Genomic DNA, 17,704 nt, shown 5'->3' with positions numbered 1-17,704 from the left:
TACATTAAGTTCGGCATTTGATGTTCTGACGATCTCAGATCTCAAGTCTCCTCCGTAACCGGCATTTATCTGATTCTAGATTTAATCTACCTTCCGATCTTCACCTCTAATTAATCACTCGGTTCAATGAATCTACCCTTCGGTGCAGATACCATCTCTACCACCACCCGTTTGGGCATTACTGAATAAGTTTGCTATCCAAGAATATTCTGCGACGCTTCACTGAAACAAGTTTCTGCGCATGGTAGCGGTGATGTCATGTCAAATATCCAGCATCGCTTAACTCTGTTTATATGGGTTGTGACTTGCCCGGTTTACCGAAGACCGTGTTGTCCGGATTTTTGTTACTGTTGCATCGTGGGTAACATTTACAAATAGTGGACTACTATTTGTTTACGGGAAGTTTTGATGATTAAAGTGACCTGGGGTGTCCTGGCATACTTGTCTTGTTTCCATGAGTCACATATCAAGCCCAGCCTTCAACTGCTAGTAACAATAAACAGTGCAATTCTCGGTAAGAGTGATTGTGTCGGGATTTTGTCAGTCAGCCGAAAAAGACTTCATATCGAGCGTGACAGAAACACCCGAGAACGGTTTGATCTTGGGTGGGGTAATTCGGTTTTCTGCCTTAGTTGAAACACTGAGTTGAGAGGTAAGTGCAGTTATGTCCGGGTGGTCTCCAGGCAGCGATCTAATGTTTTTATTCCTCCCCGGCGGACCATAACTTATGTTCGGCCAACCAAAGATTCCTCAGGTTGCCGATCAATTCGTTTACAATGTGAACGTCCCTGTAGATTGTGTGACAATCTCCATGCGCCGAGCCTACTACATTCAGCACTCCATTAGCACTGTCATGGCAGCTTGACTAATTGAACGTTCCTATCTCCCTTTGTAGAGTTGAGCAAGAGTTGCTTGACCTCTCATTTCCCTCGAGCTGCGAGACGCCTACCTTCACATCCTGATACATCCAGACCATCGGAAGTATCTTTGATTCTCTTTCAAGGGGCGTCATTACCAGTGGAGGGTGCTGCCGCTGGCATATTTACGGCCCTATTGCTTTTTACTGGGGTAACCAAACCGATAACTTCATAAGCTACCTGTATTGTCGGGGTGTGACATTCGAGAGCTTTATCGATGAGCAGGATATATGACACACGACTAGCCATGCTGTTTGTACCCACGGGTAGATGGGACAACATTGTACGCATTCTACCTTCGTCATTGAACTCACACAGAACTCTGCTGTGGCAGGAGTTATTGGGGTTATTGACGCTGGCACAAGCACTGACTTATGCCCGTACAACCCCAGGGAGTTGATTCGTCTTACCGTGCAACTGCGACCAGTTGTTCGTTCTTCGCAGAATGTTTGCACCGGAGTCCTTTTGGTGCCCTTCACACAGACTCGTCACCTGTTCGTCAATTCATTTCTTGAGGCACGTGGCGCCCACTTTCTGTCATCATCAAGTGGCCAAGCATTCTCGCCATTCAGAATAGTGCCGCAAAACTCTGGTCGTCCCATCTACTACTTCAATCAGACAACAGGTCAATCATCAACGCTCGGCAGCTCTGTTTCTGTGGACGTTTCATTTTTACCATTTAATCGATTCTTTCAACCTTATGGCCAGAGCCAGATACATTCCAGGGGCGAGGAATGTCATAGCCGACGCCCTGTCACGCCCCAAACGGCCATCACCAACAGAGTGGAAATTACTGCCTCTGATATTCCAGTCAATGATCTACCCGGTATCTCGACCAGACGTAGATCTATTCGCCACTCAGTACAACCATCAACTTCCACGGTTCGTGTCCCCAGATCCAGATCCTCAGGCGTGGGACCAATATGCGTTAGCCATATCATGGGAGGGACTGAACGCTTATGCGTTTCCTCCCCCGACCGCACTTCCCAAGGTAGTTCAGAATCTACTTGCAACCAGCAAGATTCGTGTGCCCTTGCGTCCTTTTGGCCAGCGAGAAGCTGGTTTGTCAGCTTAAAAAATAGCAGAACAAAAACCAGTACCGCTACCCTTCCTAAACGACTTACTTCGCAATCCACATTCGGACGTGTACCATTAGTCATCACAAAATCTCAGTCTACACGTATGGCGCATTTACAGAAATCTTTAATAGCCAAGGGTTACTCTCTCAGAGTAGCTACAACTATAACATCTGCGCATAGGACATCCACACGGTCATTTTATGACGATAAACATTGCTGTAGAATTAGGAGAATTAATACTCCCATCACTGCATCACATCAGGTTGTTGCTGAATTTCTGCAGCATTTACGGGCTACGAAGAAACTTAAAGGTATTACATTCTCAACCTGCTTGGCTGCCATTAATTCTGTTCCATCTACAACAACCAAGAACCAAGATGTCTACTACTCCCGAGATCCGTATCTGCTTCGTTCGTTCAGACTTGCTGACCAGTCTAGGGGGTTCAGACCTCGTCATCGTCAGTTGGTATCCAGTTAATATGGGCTACTACATGATCGGTTTGAACAGATAACGTTCAAAACGTTCTTTCTTGTAGCATTAGCTACTCGTAAATCAGAAGTACGATGCAGATCGTCAGAAAAGATAAGTTTAACAATTTGGAAATTTTAACTATAAATTGTATATTTATATACTTATCCTATCTCATGGGACGTATGACCATCCTGGCTCCCCGCTACCCAGATTACAGCAGTGTCTCAAAGAAGAGAATGATCACTCTGAGGTAGTCACGTGGGTAGATAGGAGAGCGTGCTGCTGCATGCTGGGCATTGGACTAGGGATCTGTTCTATAGCAGTCTGGGGAACACGAGCGTATGGAAAAGAGATGCCTACAGATAAAGTTCCTATTGGTCCCACTCAGCGTTGAAGCAAGAGAGAGAAGTGCAAATCATGAGATAGAATAAGTATATAAATGTAATACAATTTATAGTTACATCTCCAAACTTCTTTCCAACAAGAAAACTACATAATTTTACTTTTACGTACAGCCACATCGTACTTTAAAAAGTGCTCTGTTATTGTACCCCTAGCTATTCTACATTTTTTTACCACAGTTGTAGTGTGTGTGTGTGTGCGTCGGTGTGCGTGCGTCGGTGTGCGTGCGTCGGTGTGCGTGCGTGCGTGCGTGCGTGCGTGTGCGTGCGTGCGTGCGTGCGTGCGTGCGTGTGTGTGTGTGTGTACTTGATTGGTGTATTTCTGTTTCAGATGTACGGGTTGGCGTTTTTAAATAGTTTATAAGTTTACAGATAGAAGCTTAATGTATTTCTATATGTGAATAACGTATGGTAGAGGTGTATGTATGTTTTTTGGACGTGTATTTGATGGCCAATTGTCACATGTTGCGCCACAAAATGCACTATTTGTTTTGCTTTAGTTGCCCAATATTTGAAGTCTGGTCTTTTCGGGATGGTCTCTGTAATCTACCTCCGAGTGTTATCAATGTACGTAGACAAAGCCACCCGGCGATGCACAAACAAGTGCCGCTCTGGTTTCACATCGACCTTCGTGGGAGTAGCATTGAGTATCCCTCTGTGTGAACCATAGGAAGCCAAACCACCACAGAGAGACGCCCCAAACCGAGTTGTGGCAGCTAGCAAGTAGTGATATTATGGCCGGTATAGATTTCCTTTCATAATCCCCACGTCAGCTACTAATGGTTGTGTATGTGACGCCTCTATAATAGCCGACGGTATGCCGTGTATACCTAGCTGGCTCTATACATCTATCTATCTAGCCGACTCTACATGTATCTACCTAGCCGACTCTACATGTATTTAACTAGCCGACTCTACATGTATCTATCTAGCCGACTCTACATGTATATATCTAGCCGACTCTACATGTGCATATCTAGCCGACTCTACATGTATCTATCTAGCCGACTCTACATGTATCTATCTAGCCGACTCTACATGTATCTATCTAGCCGACTCTACATGTATATATCTAGCCGACTCTACATGTGCATATCAACCGACTCTACATGTATCTATCTAGCCGACTCTACATGTATATATCTAGCCGACTCTACATGTATATATCTAGCCAACTCTACATGTGTATATCTAGCCGACTCTACATGTATCTATCTAGCCGACTCTACATGTATCTATCTAGCCAACTCTACATGTATATATCTAGCCGACTCTACATGTGCATATCTAGCCAACTCTACATGTGTATATCTAGCCGACTCTACATGTGCATATCTAGCCAACTCTACATGTGCATATCTAGCCAACTCTACATGTATATATCTAGCCAACTCTACATGTGTATGCCTAGCCCACTCTATACGTGTGTATATCTAGCCGACTTCGAATATGTGTTTATCTAGAATTTGTCTAACCTTGTTGACTATTGACCTCAGATCACTTACCCACGCTGCATCTTGGCTACAGGACTACATCGAGACCTATCATTTCAAGTAGCTACCCACAGACATTTTGTATATTAGATGCGAGGTGCATTTACACCATCTATCAACAGTATTATCTCTGGATTATACAAACATCTGATCTTGTTGGCATTGAACCATGTTTTGTGTGATGAGACAAGAAACAAAATGTTATCCCAAAATACAATTGCATGACGACTTACTATTGTGGCCCATGTTAAATACAGTTGTACACTGTCCCACCTGACTACATATTTAGTCCCTCTATGAAGAAAGCACGACATTGTCTTGCCAGAAGACAGCAGCGGTGTCACGGTCGTGTCTGTGAAGTTCAAGGTCGACAGAGTGCTCGTCTTCCAGGGTCCACGGAGTTCCTCGGGGAACGTGCATTGTGTTGCTGAAGCAGAAGACAGAATGTTATAACTGTATCGTTTATGTGAGGGAACGAGGGAGTAAGCGATTGGATAAGTTTGCTTTTCTGTTATTTCAGTTATATCATTGTAGGTCCTACTCTGACAAAAACGGACACGGGATTCGAACCCACGATCACGGAGGATCATAAAGCATACGCGTTGTCATGTGCATTGCATGTTCTCATGTGATCTGAAGAATAGCCTATTCAGCAAAGAAGACGTAGATTGTGCAATGGCGTGTTTGACTGACGCAAGCTGACAACCCTCACCTTCAAGTGAAGCCAATATGTGTCGCTACGTTGTGTTTGTACTGGTGTCCATGTGTAAACATACATCATCGATTGCCGTTGTTATGGCCATATCAAAATACACCAAGCTCTAACGCTGATATAACATGTCTTGAGTGTTTTGTTGTTAATGTCGGTATAAATAATACCACATGATGTCGTTTTCAAAATAGCATATAAGTGGAGTCCTCATACCCTTATGTCCTCATACCCGCTGCAGAATTTCAACAAACATGTGTTTATGAATATATGAAATAGTGTTGACGGTAGCACTTTCTCAAACACAGGCAAAAGAACATACGCATGACACGGAAGAAAAGGGACTTTCCTTGGACACCGTTTGTCAGCAATCCTTCAAACTGCGATACGTCATCTACATGTCTAAGGTTCTGAAAACTAAATCGGGGCTTTGAATGTTGTATACATCAAAGTTCACAGTCAGAGATTCACCAGTCTCGACTATACAACACACGGAGCTTCCATAAGCCGCAATGGCAAGATAGTGACTGAAACTATATGAAACAGAAGTAACACCAGGTGCTCGTAAATAGGGTAAATGTGTTCTCCTCTACCAGTGTCCCGTGTAGATCCGGGTTAGAATACATCTTGTCTTAAGAGTCCATGCTTGTCATGAGTCGACTAACGGGATCGGGTGGTCAGGCTCGCTGACCTGGTTAACACATGTCAAAGTATCCCAATTGATCGTTGACCCTCCTCTTCACCCCCTCCTTTCAAAATTCCTGAATCGCCCATGTAGCTCATTTACAACTGTGGCTAAACACTACATGCAGTAATGTATGTCTACTGTAAAGTGATTCTGCTTGACGAAAACAATGTTTGCCCTGTGCTACAACTGGGTGCAGTGTTAATGTTTCGGCCTAAATCTGTCTCATCTGGTTGCCTTACTGTAAATTATAAATGATGTCTGATAGATGAACGTTTGAGCCTAAAGTTGTGAGACGCATGCTCGATGTTGTGAACAGAAGCAACCCAATGGCTGGAACTGATCCACAGAGAGGGAATGCTGAAGCCCCACCTCTTGAAACACGTCTAACCTGCGGGTAGTTTTCTTCACTCTGAAGCTTTCAACATAGATTTAAACACGAAGGTGGTTCACTGACCTCTTCTGTCTACACTTCAGAGTGCGTAAGTCAGTGGAAGGGCGATGGCTATTTGACCATGACTGGACTATATCAGGTCATGTCTCAACTATGTCAGATCATGATTGTACTGTGTCAGATCATGCCTGAGCTATATCAGGTCATGTCTGAACTATATCAGGTCATGTCTGAACTATATCAGGCCATGTCTGAACTATATCAGATCATGTCTGAAATATTTCAGGTCATGTCTGAACTACATCAGGTCATGTCTGAAACATATCAGGTCATGTCTGAACTATAACAGGTCATGTATTAACTATATTAGGTCATGTATTATCTATATCAGATTACGTCTGAACTATATCAGGTCATGACTAAACTATACCAGATCATGTCTGAACTATAGCAGGTCTTGACTGAGCTTTATTAGAGCTTTATAAGGTCATGAGTAAACTATACCATCTAATGTCTGTACTATATCAGGTCATGTAATAACATATCAGATCATCGATGAAGCAGAAGCTATAGTTTCATACAATGGCCCAAATCCATGTGCTGTCATAAAACGTATTCTCTCTTCTCACGTATTTTGATGTTTTGGCAAAAGACTGCTTTCAGATTTCACATTACAGTCTTCCCTGCAAAGTATCGATAAATTTCACTTTAAATGAAAAGGTAAATCAAATAAAGTCAAATTAAGATTGCGAATGCTCATAATTGTAACTTGCCAATTGCACATATAAATCTCAGAAATTTATTCAACTTAGGATAAAAGTTGTTTAACAAGCGACCATATATTATTCAAGAAAAGAAGCCCATAGACGAGAAATCTATTGCGAAAATGTCGCATTTATAGTAGTCAGCACGTGGTATATCTGTAAAACATTATTCCGAGTGAACGCATTATCTTAACTCCCTCTTCAGTGGCGACACCAGCTGTTGCCTTCTCAGGTTGCATGTTGTAAAAGAATAGGCTGATATCATCTGATTGATATTCATATATGCGAACTTTTATCATTGTGGGCAATATTCTGCCCCGGAGAGCATGGGCACCTGTGGCGTGGATGACCGCCATCATCCGGTGATGAAGGCGTTATATAGAGACGATGTGTACCATTACGGTTCTACAGGCTATGTTTTGACGTTGACGTACTATATATTTTGCGGAAGATCAGTTAATCCGAACCAGAGTTAATAAATCTAAACACTCCGCTATCTGTTGAAGTATTGCCATATGGAATGATATGTTGCACCTCATAAAGGCCTCTACGCGGTCGTCACGCACGGTAGCTGATGACAGCCGGCTTTAAATCATTTCCTGATTGGGAGAAACCACATCCCATTCGTTCGCCAGAACTGCACCACATTTTCACCCTTTTGGTGGTCTGGGCCCCGTTTCACAAAACTCTCGTAAGCCTAAGATCTCGTAACTTTTCTCGTAACATCCGTAGCTCCTGTATTACAGTATAGGAAGTACATTGGCTACGAGAAAACTTACGAGATCTTAGGCTACGAGAGTTTTGTGAAACGGGCCCCTGGCTTCTAACCCATTTACCCTATGTACAGGTATAGTCGACTTAGGGTGGAGGCTAAAGTACTCTTTACCCTAAACAGTCAATCATATAGGTTTGTGTGTGAGTATAGTTTTACGCCGCACCCAGCAATGTTCCAGCTATATGGCGGTAGTTTGTAAATAATTGAGTCTGGACCAAGAAATCCAGTGATCAACGGCACGAGCATCGATCTGTGCAATTGGAAAGCTATGACGTGCCAACCAAGTCAGCGTGCCTTACCATCCGATCCTGTTAGTCGATTCTTCCGGGTTACAGAAGGCCAGTTTTCAGACCCGGACCTTCACAGGTCCATAAAGGTTAGAGCTATAGGGGACGTGACTGCTGGCACTATACGGACCATCAGAAGTATTAGTTGTGAGGATGGTGAACGTTGCACTCTTTATATTACAGTCTCCTGAGTTGCCTCAGTTTACGTTGATCGGAATCTGTCGTATTTTTCTCAATACTTTCTGTTGCAAGCTTCACAACAGCGCCAATATCTAAAGCAATGAAAGCAGATCGTGTTTTGTAAGATAAAAACAGAAACAGAAAAGGTACACCTATATTTGTTGATGACAAAACACGCAAGGATGGTGATGTGTTTACTTGGAGCTGCTATTTGCGGGTCTGTTTTCCATCAGGGTCTGTTTTCATCCTTGTAACGATCGTATAATATACGTAATGTAAGTGTGTACTTTCCTTTGCTTCCGTGCAGGTGTACCTCCGTGTACTGCAATCATCATGGCCACAGAAACGTGAAAAGAAACATTTTTCCTGCAATCGAATGTAGCCCCATGGTCTGTTATTCTGGTGATAAAGTTTAATGCAGATAGACCAATGATCTGTTATTCTGATGATACGTTTAATACAGATTGCCCCATGCTCTGTTATTCTGATGACAAGTTTAATACAGACTGCCCCATGGTCTGTTATTCTGATGACAAGTTTAATACAGATTCCCCATGTTCTGTTATTCTGATGACAAGTTTAATACAGATTCCCCATGTTCTGTTACAGATTCCCCATGTTCTGTTATTCTGATGACAAGTTTAATACAGATTCCCCATGTTCTGTTATTCTGATGACACGTTTAATACAGATTGTCCCATGGTCTTTTATTCTGTTGACACGTTTAATACAGACTGCCCCATGGTCTGTTATTCTGATGACAAGTTTAATACAGATTGCCCCATGCTCTGTTATTCTGATGACAAGTTTAATACAGATTCCCCATGGTCTGTTATTCTGATGACAAGTTTAATACAGACTGCCCCATGCTCTGTTATTCTGATGACAAGTTTAATACAGATTGCCCCATGGTCTGTTATTCTGATGACAAGTTTATTACAGATTCCCCATGTTCTGTTATTCTGGTGACACGTTTAATACAGATTGCCCCAGGGTCTGTTATTCTGGCGACAAGTTTAATACAGATCCCCTATGGTCTGTTATTCTGGTGATGAGTTTAATATAGATTGCCCCACGTTCTGTTATTCTGATGATAAGTTTAATGCAGATTGCTCCAGGGTCTGTTATTCTGGTGATGAGTTTAATACAGATCCCCTATGGTCTGTTATTCTGATGACAAGTTTAATACAGATTGCCCCAGGGTCTGTTATTCTGGTGATGAGTTTAATACAGATTGCCCCATGTTCTGTTATTCTGATGATAGGTTTAATACAGATAGCCAATAGTCCTATGTCCTGTTAATGTGTCTGGATTTCTGAACTGTTTCGTGGTGTATCTTGTTTAGAATAGTTTGGATATAGATTAGACCCTTAATAGTGCGCTGGGGATTTGCATAATGAGATGGAGAACATTCCGACATCGGCGACACACGACACCTAGAGCACGGCCGTGCGAGCCCAAAGGCACCTGCTTGTGTCAACAGCTGGCGGCATTGAGCTCGTTGAGATATCTAGGTTTTATGTACCAACGTTAGGTTAGTCTCGTGTTGTCACGGTACAGTGGTTGCTGTGCCATAAATAGTGCATTTTGTATACTTTCACTGTTTTATTATTATATCATTATACATCATTTTAAAATATTGATAAAATCAACATGGATGCAATGTGTGATAATAAATTCATTTCAGCGCACGTGCTTAGAAAACGGTCCACCATATTTCCCATAATATTAAACCAGTCGTAGTTAACGTGTTTGTGCATAAAACTGAACTGGTTTAAACATATTTATTCACAAAAAATGAATATGGGAACATGTTTGTCCAATTAAGGTCGCCAACACAATTCAGTAGTATTGGGAAGCATCTGGTCCATGGGTTCCACACTTACAGTAAATGTATAGTTAGTTTCAGCGTTAAATGAACAAGCCAACGTAAGCTTGCCATCAATCTACGTGACGTCATCTCCCATTATCCCTCGTGTCGCCTAATCTGGGAGTATCCAGGATCAGCGAAGACATCCGATAGATGCCGATGATTTATGATGGTTTTACAGGCGGGCTAGAACGCATCTAAAAAGGTGATATACCGATGCATATCACACTACGTACTTAACGACCAGAGAAACATATCACCTGATTTCTACTGTTCCAGTTTCACTAACTTCCAGATGTATGATCCTTGTGAAATCTCATCTGAACAGTATGTCGTGGTTTTATTCGAGACGTCTAAACCATCTATGTCGATTCACGAAGCCCTTCTCTCCAGGCTGCGAGAGAATGTGTTCTTGTCTCAACAACATGACTGCTGACTGCTACCGTCGATTTAACCAACCTCTCCCCGTTTGTTGTCCACTCTACTGTCAAACAACAAAATGTGTTTACCTAACATTCTGACAGTAAGTATCTGTCAGTCGGTGCGCAGTCATTTGGTCTTTCAATCTGATCCTTTTAAATATGAGTGTTAACATCAGGGTTGACTTTAAAGACGTTAAAATTTGCACCGACTGCACCGAGTGTAGCAGAGGGTTAACTTCAGTTGGCCAGTATGGAACCCAGTATGGAACCCATGGAATTTCAGTGCATGAGACTCCTCCGTATGATTCCCTCCTCCAGGCATACTGCTTGCATGGTGTTTAGATGTCCATTATCCCATAACAACAATGACACGCAAATTTAACTAATCTGTATTGCAAGTGGAACGGTATTGCTAAATCACTCACAAGTAACTGATCATACTGAACATATACCGACATACGTAGGGCCTCCATTAAAGATTTCCCTAACCCACTTTTCACATGTGGCTCACACTTCATGTGAGTAATGACACATATGTGTATGGGTCATGTGAGTAATGACACATATGTGTATGGGTCATGTGAGTAATGACACATATGTCTATGGGTCATGTAGTTATGTTCAGGACTGAACTATGACAGGTATTTCTTTGACAAGCGTTACATTGTAGTAAGGTGTAACAATGGAGCCATTTGAGTACCGAACAGTGATCATTTTTTAGTACTTGAAGGTCGCACACCGAAAGAGTCCTTTATGAAATGACGGCATCCTTTATAGAGGATGCCCCATTGTATTACGTAGTTAAACACTGGCATCGCCAGTTAAATGTGGTCGGAAATCTGAGGAAACTGCACCCATTCCTGGTCGACATCATTCGGCCACTGATGAAGACACTGTCCGTCAAGTGGAGACTGCCAGGTTGAAAGAAAAATACACAAGATAACAGCACGCCAATCGACCCATGATGTCAAAATCAGTGTAGGGTGTGGGGGAAAAATCATTAATGACAATTTGTAAAAGGTGTCTGCCAGATGTATTCCCAGGTTCCGCAGATGTTCAGAAGCAGGAACACGACTCTGGCATTACCCAGAGAGAAGCATGGTCCTGTCAGTATGAAGTCCTTCCACATGCCCTTTCTCTGCTGACCGTGCACCATCTGACTTTCGTTTTTTCCAACTATGGAGTAATTTTTGAAGGGGAAACGCTTCCCAGATGATGAAACACTGATTTCAGAAGTCAAGTTATGGTTTGATACGCAACCTACTGAATTTTACAAGCAAGGTCTTTATAGCTGTATGAAACAATGGGAGAAATGTGTCACTCTTGGTGACAGCTAGGTAGAGAAGGGTTCATAACTGTGTCAAGTTCCGTTCCAAGAAGTCCACTGCAAATGGTCAGGGGAAGTCTTTAATGAAGCCCCTATCCTATCCCTATCCATACCTTCATATGCCTACACTTACCTGCCTATACCTTCAATTGCTAACATATACCTGCATATACATACGTATGCATGTCTGTTCCAGTTCCTGATGATTTCTTGCCATTCTGAATGTGTCAGACAATAGAGACACTCTGTTACATTGATATCAAACTGTGACTGTCCACGGTAAATATATCTTAATCTACAGACCACGAAAACGACTAGTACTCTACCGGTTATCGCACTCTACCGAACAGGCATATTACGACTAAGGACAAAGTATACTGCAGCATTTAGTCCGGTGATGGTTTACTGCGCATGCGAATCTCCACTACATAAGCTATGGGTTAATATCGTAATATTGTCTGCTAGGTCGTACTATAGTGTGTATAGATCCGTCCGTCGGCTGCCTTGTTCACACGTGTCCTCAACCCCTACGCCTCAACGGTCCCATTCCTCGTCTGACCACAACCTTGTAATTGACACACTCTCTACCACTTTCCGGGTGGTGATAGTGATAGTGATAGTGATAGTGATAGTGATAGTGATAGTGACCCATCTAAACCTGGATGACAGCCTGATGCGCTTTATTCTTGAAGCCGTTGTTCCGCATTCCAGTCTCTCCTATAGACCGTAAATTGTCTCGACCTACGTCTCGTCACAAACCTATCGTTTTCACCGTCCCTGCAAACCACCTATTCTTATGGCGTTATACTGGTGCCCTTTTGATGATGTTAGTGTAATACCCCTCTCCTCTCTCCAAACTACAGATCAACTTTGCACCGATGTTCAAATTCTTGTGTGCCCTTACTTTCATGCCCTCACTTCCTTCGTAATGATCTTCTGATACCTGCTCACTTGAACTCAAGACCTTGTGGCACACCCCCATGTCCTCCTATCAACAAAGTATCGTGAGGTGTGATTATGTGTACTACACCAACATCAGATCAACAATTAGATTTATTGTAGCCTTGTAACAGGCCGAGGGAAATGTGATGTTTCAATCTGCAGGAGTCATAAACTATCTACTGGATAACTGGACACACACCACGAGACAAGGGGGAGATCCAGCACCAGACTGTAGTGTTATTATAAAAATTTGGGTTAGAAAGGTATATAACGGGTTGGCGGACTAGGGTGGGGTGTAATGTTGTATATTAAGGGATGGAGGACTAGGGTAGGGTGTAATGTTGTATATTAAGGGATGGAGGACTAGGGTAGGGTGTAATGTTGTAGATTAAGGGGTGGAGGACTAGGGTGGGGTGCAATGTTGTATATTAAGGGATGGAGGACTAGGGTAGGGTGCAATGTTGTATATTAAGGGATGGAGGACTAGGGTAGGGTGTAATGTTGTATATTAAGGGATGGAGGACTAGGGTAGGGTGCAATGTTATATATTAAGGGATGGAGGACTAGGGTAGGGTGTAATGTTGTACATTAAGGGATGGAGGACTAGGGTAGGGTGTAATGTTGTATATTAAGGGATGGAGGACTAGGGTAGGGTGTAATGTTGTATATTAAGGGATGGAGGACTAGGGTAGGGTGTAATGTTGTATATTAAAGGATGAAGGACTAGGGTAAGGTGTAATGTTATATATTAAGGGATGGAGGACTAGGGTAGGGTGCAATGTTGTATCTTAAGGGATGGAGGACTAGGGTAGGGTGTAATGTTGTATATTAAGGGATGGAGGACTAGGGTAGGGTGTAATGTTGTATATTAAGGGATGGAGGACTGGGGTAGGGTGTAATGTTGTATGTTAAGGGATGGAGGACTAGGGTAGGGCGTAATGTTGTATATTAAGGGATGGAGGACTAGGGTAGGGTGTAATGTTGTATATTAAGGGATGGAGGACTAGGGTAGGGTGTAATGTTGTATGTTAAGGGATGGAGGACTAGGGTAGGGTGTAATGTTGTATATAACGGGTTGGTGGACTAGGGTAGGGTGTAATGTTGTATATTAAGGGATGGAGGACTAGGGTAGGGTGCAATGTTGTATATTAAGGGATGGAGGACTAGGGTAGGGTGTAATGTTGTATATTAAGGGATGGAGGACTAGGGTAGGGTGCAATGTTGTATATTAAGGGATGGAGGACTAGGGTAGGGTGTAATGTTGTATATTAAGGGATGGAGGACTAGGGTAGGGTGTAATGTTGTATATTAAGGGATGGAGGACTAGGGTAGGGTGCAATGTTGTATATTAAGGGATGGAGGACTAGGGTAGGGTGCAATGTTGTATATAACGGGTTGGTGGACTAGGGTAGGGTGTAATGTTGTATATAACGGGTTGGTGGACTAGGGTAGGGTGTAATGTTGTATATTAAGGGATGGAGGACTAGGGTAGGGTGTAATGTTGTATATTAAGGGATGGAGGACTAGGGTAGGGTGTAATGTTGTATATAACGGGTTGGTGGACTAGGGTAGGGTGTAATGTTGTATATAACGGGTTGGTGGACTAGGGTAGGGTGTAATGTTGTATGTTAAGGGATGGAGGACTAGGGTAGGGTGTAATGTTGTATATTAAGGGATGGAGGACTAGGGTAGGGTGTAATGTTATATATTAAGGGATGGAGGACTAGGGTGGGGTGTAATGTTGTATATTAAGGGATGGAGGACTAGGGTAGGGTGTAATGTTGTATATTAAGGGATGGAGGACTAGGGTAGGGTGTAATGTTGTATATTAAGGGATGGAGGACTAGGGTAGGGTGTAATGTTGTATATTAAGGGATGGAGGACTGGGGTAGGGTGTACTGTTGTATATTAAGGGATGGAGGACTAGGGTAGGGTGCAATGTTGTATATTAAGGGATGGAGGACTAGGGTAGGGTGTAATGTTGTATATTAAGGGATGGAGGACTAGGGTAGGGTGTAATGTTGTACATTAAGGGATGGAGGACTAGGGTAGGGTGTAATGTTGTATATTAAGGGATGGAGGACTAGGGTAGGGTGTAATGTTGTATATAACGGGTTGGAGGACTAGGGTAGGGTGTAATGTTGTATATTAAGGGATGGAGGACTAGGGCTTCACATAAAGTGTTATGTCACTGCTGCAGTAAGTATGTTTCCTATAATTTCGTAAAATATGAGCAACAATACAAGTTTAGAGCCAGTGGTTATCTGGTGATCACATGGACAGCGCTGTGGATGCCTTTAGGCAGGTGCTTCTTGGTCCGAGGTATGCAAGTGCCTCTAGGTCCGTGGTATGCAGGTGGTAGTCGGCTCATATCTTACAGGTGTTTCTCCGTCCTTATTCGGTGCTTTTAGCCATACGCTACACATGTCTAGGTTCATGGAAAACAGGTGCTTCTAGGCTGATGGTGTTTATTGATTCTGGAAAAAGCATACCGTCACGAGGCCGTATGTTTTGTGAAAGCAAACACCCTCCTATACAGGTGTATAATATAGAAATCTAAATAACAAAGCCAAGCGTCTTGTGTCATTTCACAAAACATTCACTCTGTAATGGCGCATCGTTTGTCACTGTCCGACAGCTGACTGTAGGCAATGTGTCCAAACAGTAGGAAAATCAAATGTTTATATTGATTGTACATATCGGGAGATCAATTGTAGTCTGTGTATTATGTGATGTGTTAAAGATATCGCAACATCCAGATCGTTGTTGTTGGTGGTGGTTGTTTCAAGCCGTCCTCCAGCTATATGGTGGTCTATGAAGAAACTACGGGACATTGTAAACCAAAAGTTACTGTGTTCTGTAATCTGATTGATTGAAAAACATGATTAAATGGTATTAGATTCCCGGAAACTGAAAGACTATTCACCGCGTATTGACACGTAAACAATTGTTTTGTTGTGTCATCGACAGTGGTGACGTCATTCAAATCATATTGTGACGTAAAGTTAGAATGACGTCACAAATGAGCAACTCCAGATGCTACCATGAGAACCAGCTGAAACGGCCAGCTGATGACACTTCACTGCTGTGTCCGTATTCGATGTAAACGAGTGCAGACACTAAAACCCCTTTGGTTTACTTTTGTGTTTACAATGTCGATAAACATCATGTGTTGGCCAATTTGCGGGTGTTATTGAGTATTTGAAGCACGGGAATATTTCATTTGAAACCTCCGCCTGACGCCGTCGGTTCCAAATGCATTCCCGTGCTTCAAATACTCAATAACACCCGGAAATTGGCCAACACATGATGTTTATCTCCTAATTCACACGGGTGGTCGTGTTCAACACGTGTCATTCATGAAAGGATGCTATGTATGCCAAAATAGAGCGCTATATTCTGATCGAATTTCACTGGCATTAGTCAAAGCACGGCGAGGACATCACCCACAGCAAGAACATGAGTCACAGCGAGGACATGAGTCACAGCGAGAACATTGGCCACGGCGGGGACACGAGTCACAGCAAGGCGAGGACTTGAGTCACAGAGAGTCACATATCAGGATCTCTGTTCACAGATCGCATTAACACCTACAGAAGATCACGATTGCATTATCAACCAACAAGACGAAACCGTATCAACCCCCAGCGAAAGTCAAACCGTACCGAGGAAAATAACAATCCCCATGAAAGGTCAAACCATACGGAGACAAGTAGCAACCCCCATGGAAGATCAAACCGCACTGAGACAAGTGACCTAACGAAAGGTCAAACCGTACCGAAACAAGTAACAACTCCCATAAAAGGTCATACTGTACTGAGACAAGTAACAACTAACTCGAAACGTTACACTGTACTGAGAGAAGTACCAGCCCCAATGGAAGGTCCAACCATACCGAAACAGGTAACAACTCCAATGGAAGGGCAAACCATTTCGAGACAAGTAACAACTCCAATGGAAGGCGAAACTGTACCAAAATAAGTAGCAACCCCACATGAAAGGTCAAACCGTACCGAGACAATTAACAACCCTTATGAAAGGTCAAACCACACAGAGACAAATAACTACACTCATGAAAGTTCAAACCATACTAGGCAAAAAAACCAACCAACATGGAAGGTCAAAACATACTGAGGCAAGTAACAACACCCATGAAAGGTCAAAACATACCAAGACAACTAAGATCTCCCATGGAAGGTCAAATCATACCGAGACAAATAACGACCCCCATGAAAGGTCATACCATGCTGATACAAGTATATTCTCTGTGTTCTGTTCAAGTTCAGACCCTTATCGTCATTGTCTTTCCGCGACACTGTCTGACTCTTAAATAAGAGACCAGGGTGCCGTTGTACAAAGCATCTTTTGCGCTGCGTCAGTCGAAAGTCTACGTTACTATTTGTTCATATACTTTGTAAACCGGCACCCCAGGCCTGCGCCAGTCGTCAAGCAAACCAATAAACAATATGGCACTGACGCCAAATGCGCTGAAACAATCCTTTCTCATCCAAAAACTGTGCACAGGAGATATTGCCAATGTGAGATCAGACAATAAATTTTGTACAATTCCCTGAAAATTCTATGACGTCATGAAGTTGATGACATCACAATGCTGTGGCATCGCTGCACTGCAACTCTAATGGCAGTACTGTGTTCAGAGGTGTACATTTTTCATTACAAACTAACGAAGAGTGATTTTTGATTATAAATAGAATCTCACCCTAGTGTGTACTGATATCAACTATATCAACACCTCTTGATAAAGATAAACATATTCCCGGCAACTTTCGGATGTTTGGTACTGTTTCAACTTGTGTTCATATATTTGAGATCAGTAGACACAAGGGTGAGATTGTCTATTATCAGCAGTGTGTCTCGTGAGTATTTCAAGATTTCCATTGATACCTGTTTCTTTGAAGAAGTCTGAAGACAAACGCGTTGTCTCTTTTTACATATAATCATAACTATATATGAGTAGTTATAGATG

At 42.7% G+C, this 17,704-nt stretch overlaps 1 protein-coding gene across 4 annotated transcripts in view; it reads right to left on the bottom strand.

Moving 5' to 3' along the window:
* The window catches only part of LOC137283565 (uncharacterized), a 34,465-nt gene that overhangs the window by 15,331 nt on the left and 1,430 nt on the right, over positions 1-17,704 (bottom strand). For all 4 annotated transcript variants that reach the window (XM_067815130.1, XM_067815134.1, XM_067815133.1 and 1 more), the window contains exon 2: positions 4,636-4,789. In XM_067815130.1, coding sequence (XP_067671231.1) covers positions 4,636-4,789 — 154 coding nt within the window. The remainder of the gene's footprint in view (positions 1-4,635; positions 4,790-17,704) is intronic.

Source organism: Haliotis asinina, chromosome 5, assembly GCF_037392515.1.
Source record: "Haliotis asinina isolate JCU_RB_2024 chromosome 5, JCU_Hal_asi_v2, whole genome shotgun sequence".
Lineage (NCBI taxonomy): Eukaryota > Metazoa > Mollusca > Gastropoda > Lepetellida > Haliotidae > Haliotis > Haliotis asinina.
Note: the sequence above shows the minus strand (reverse complement) of the source record. Positions and strands in the feature narration are given on the sequence as shown.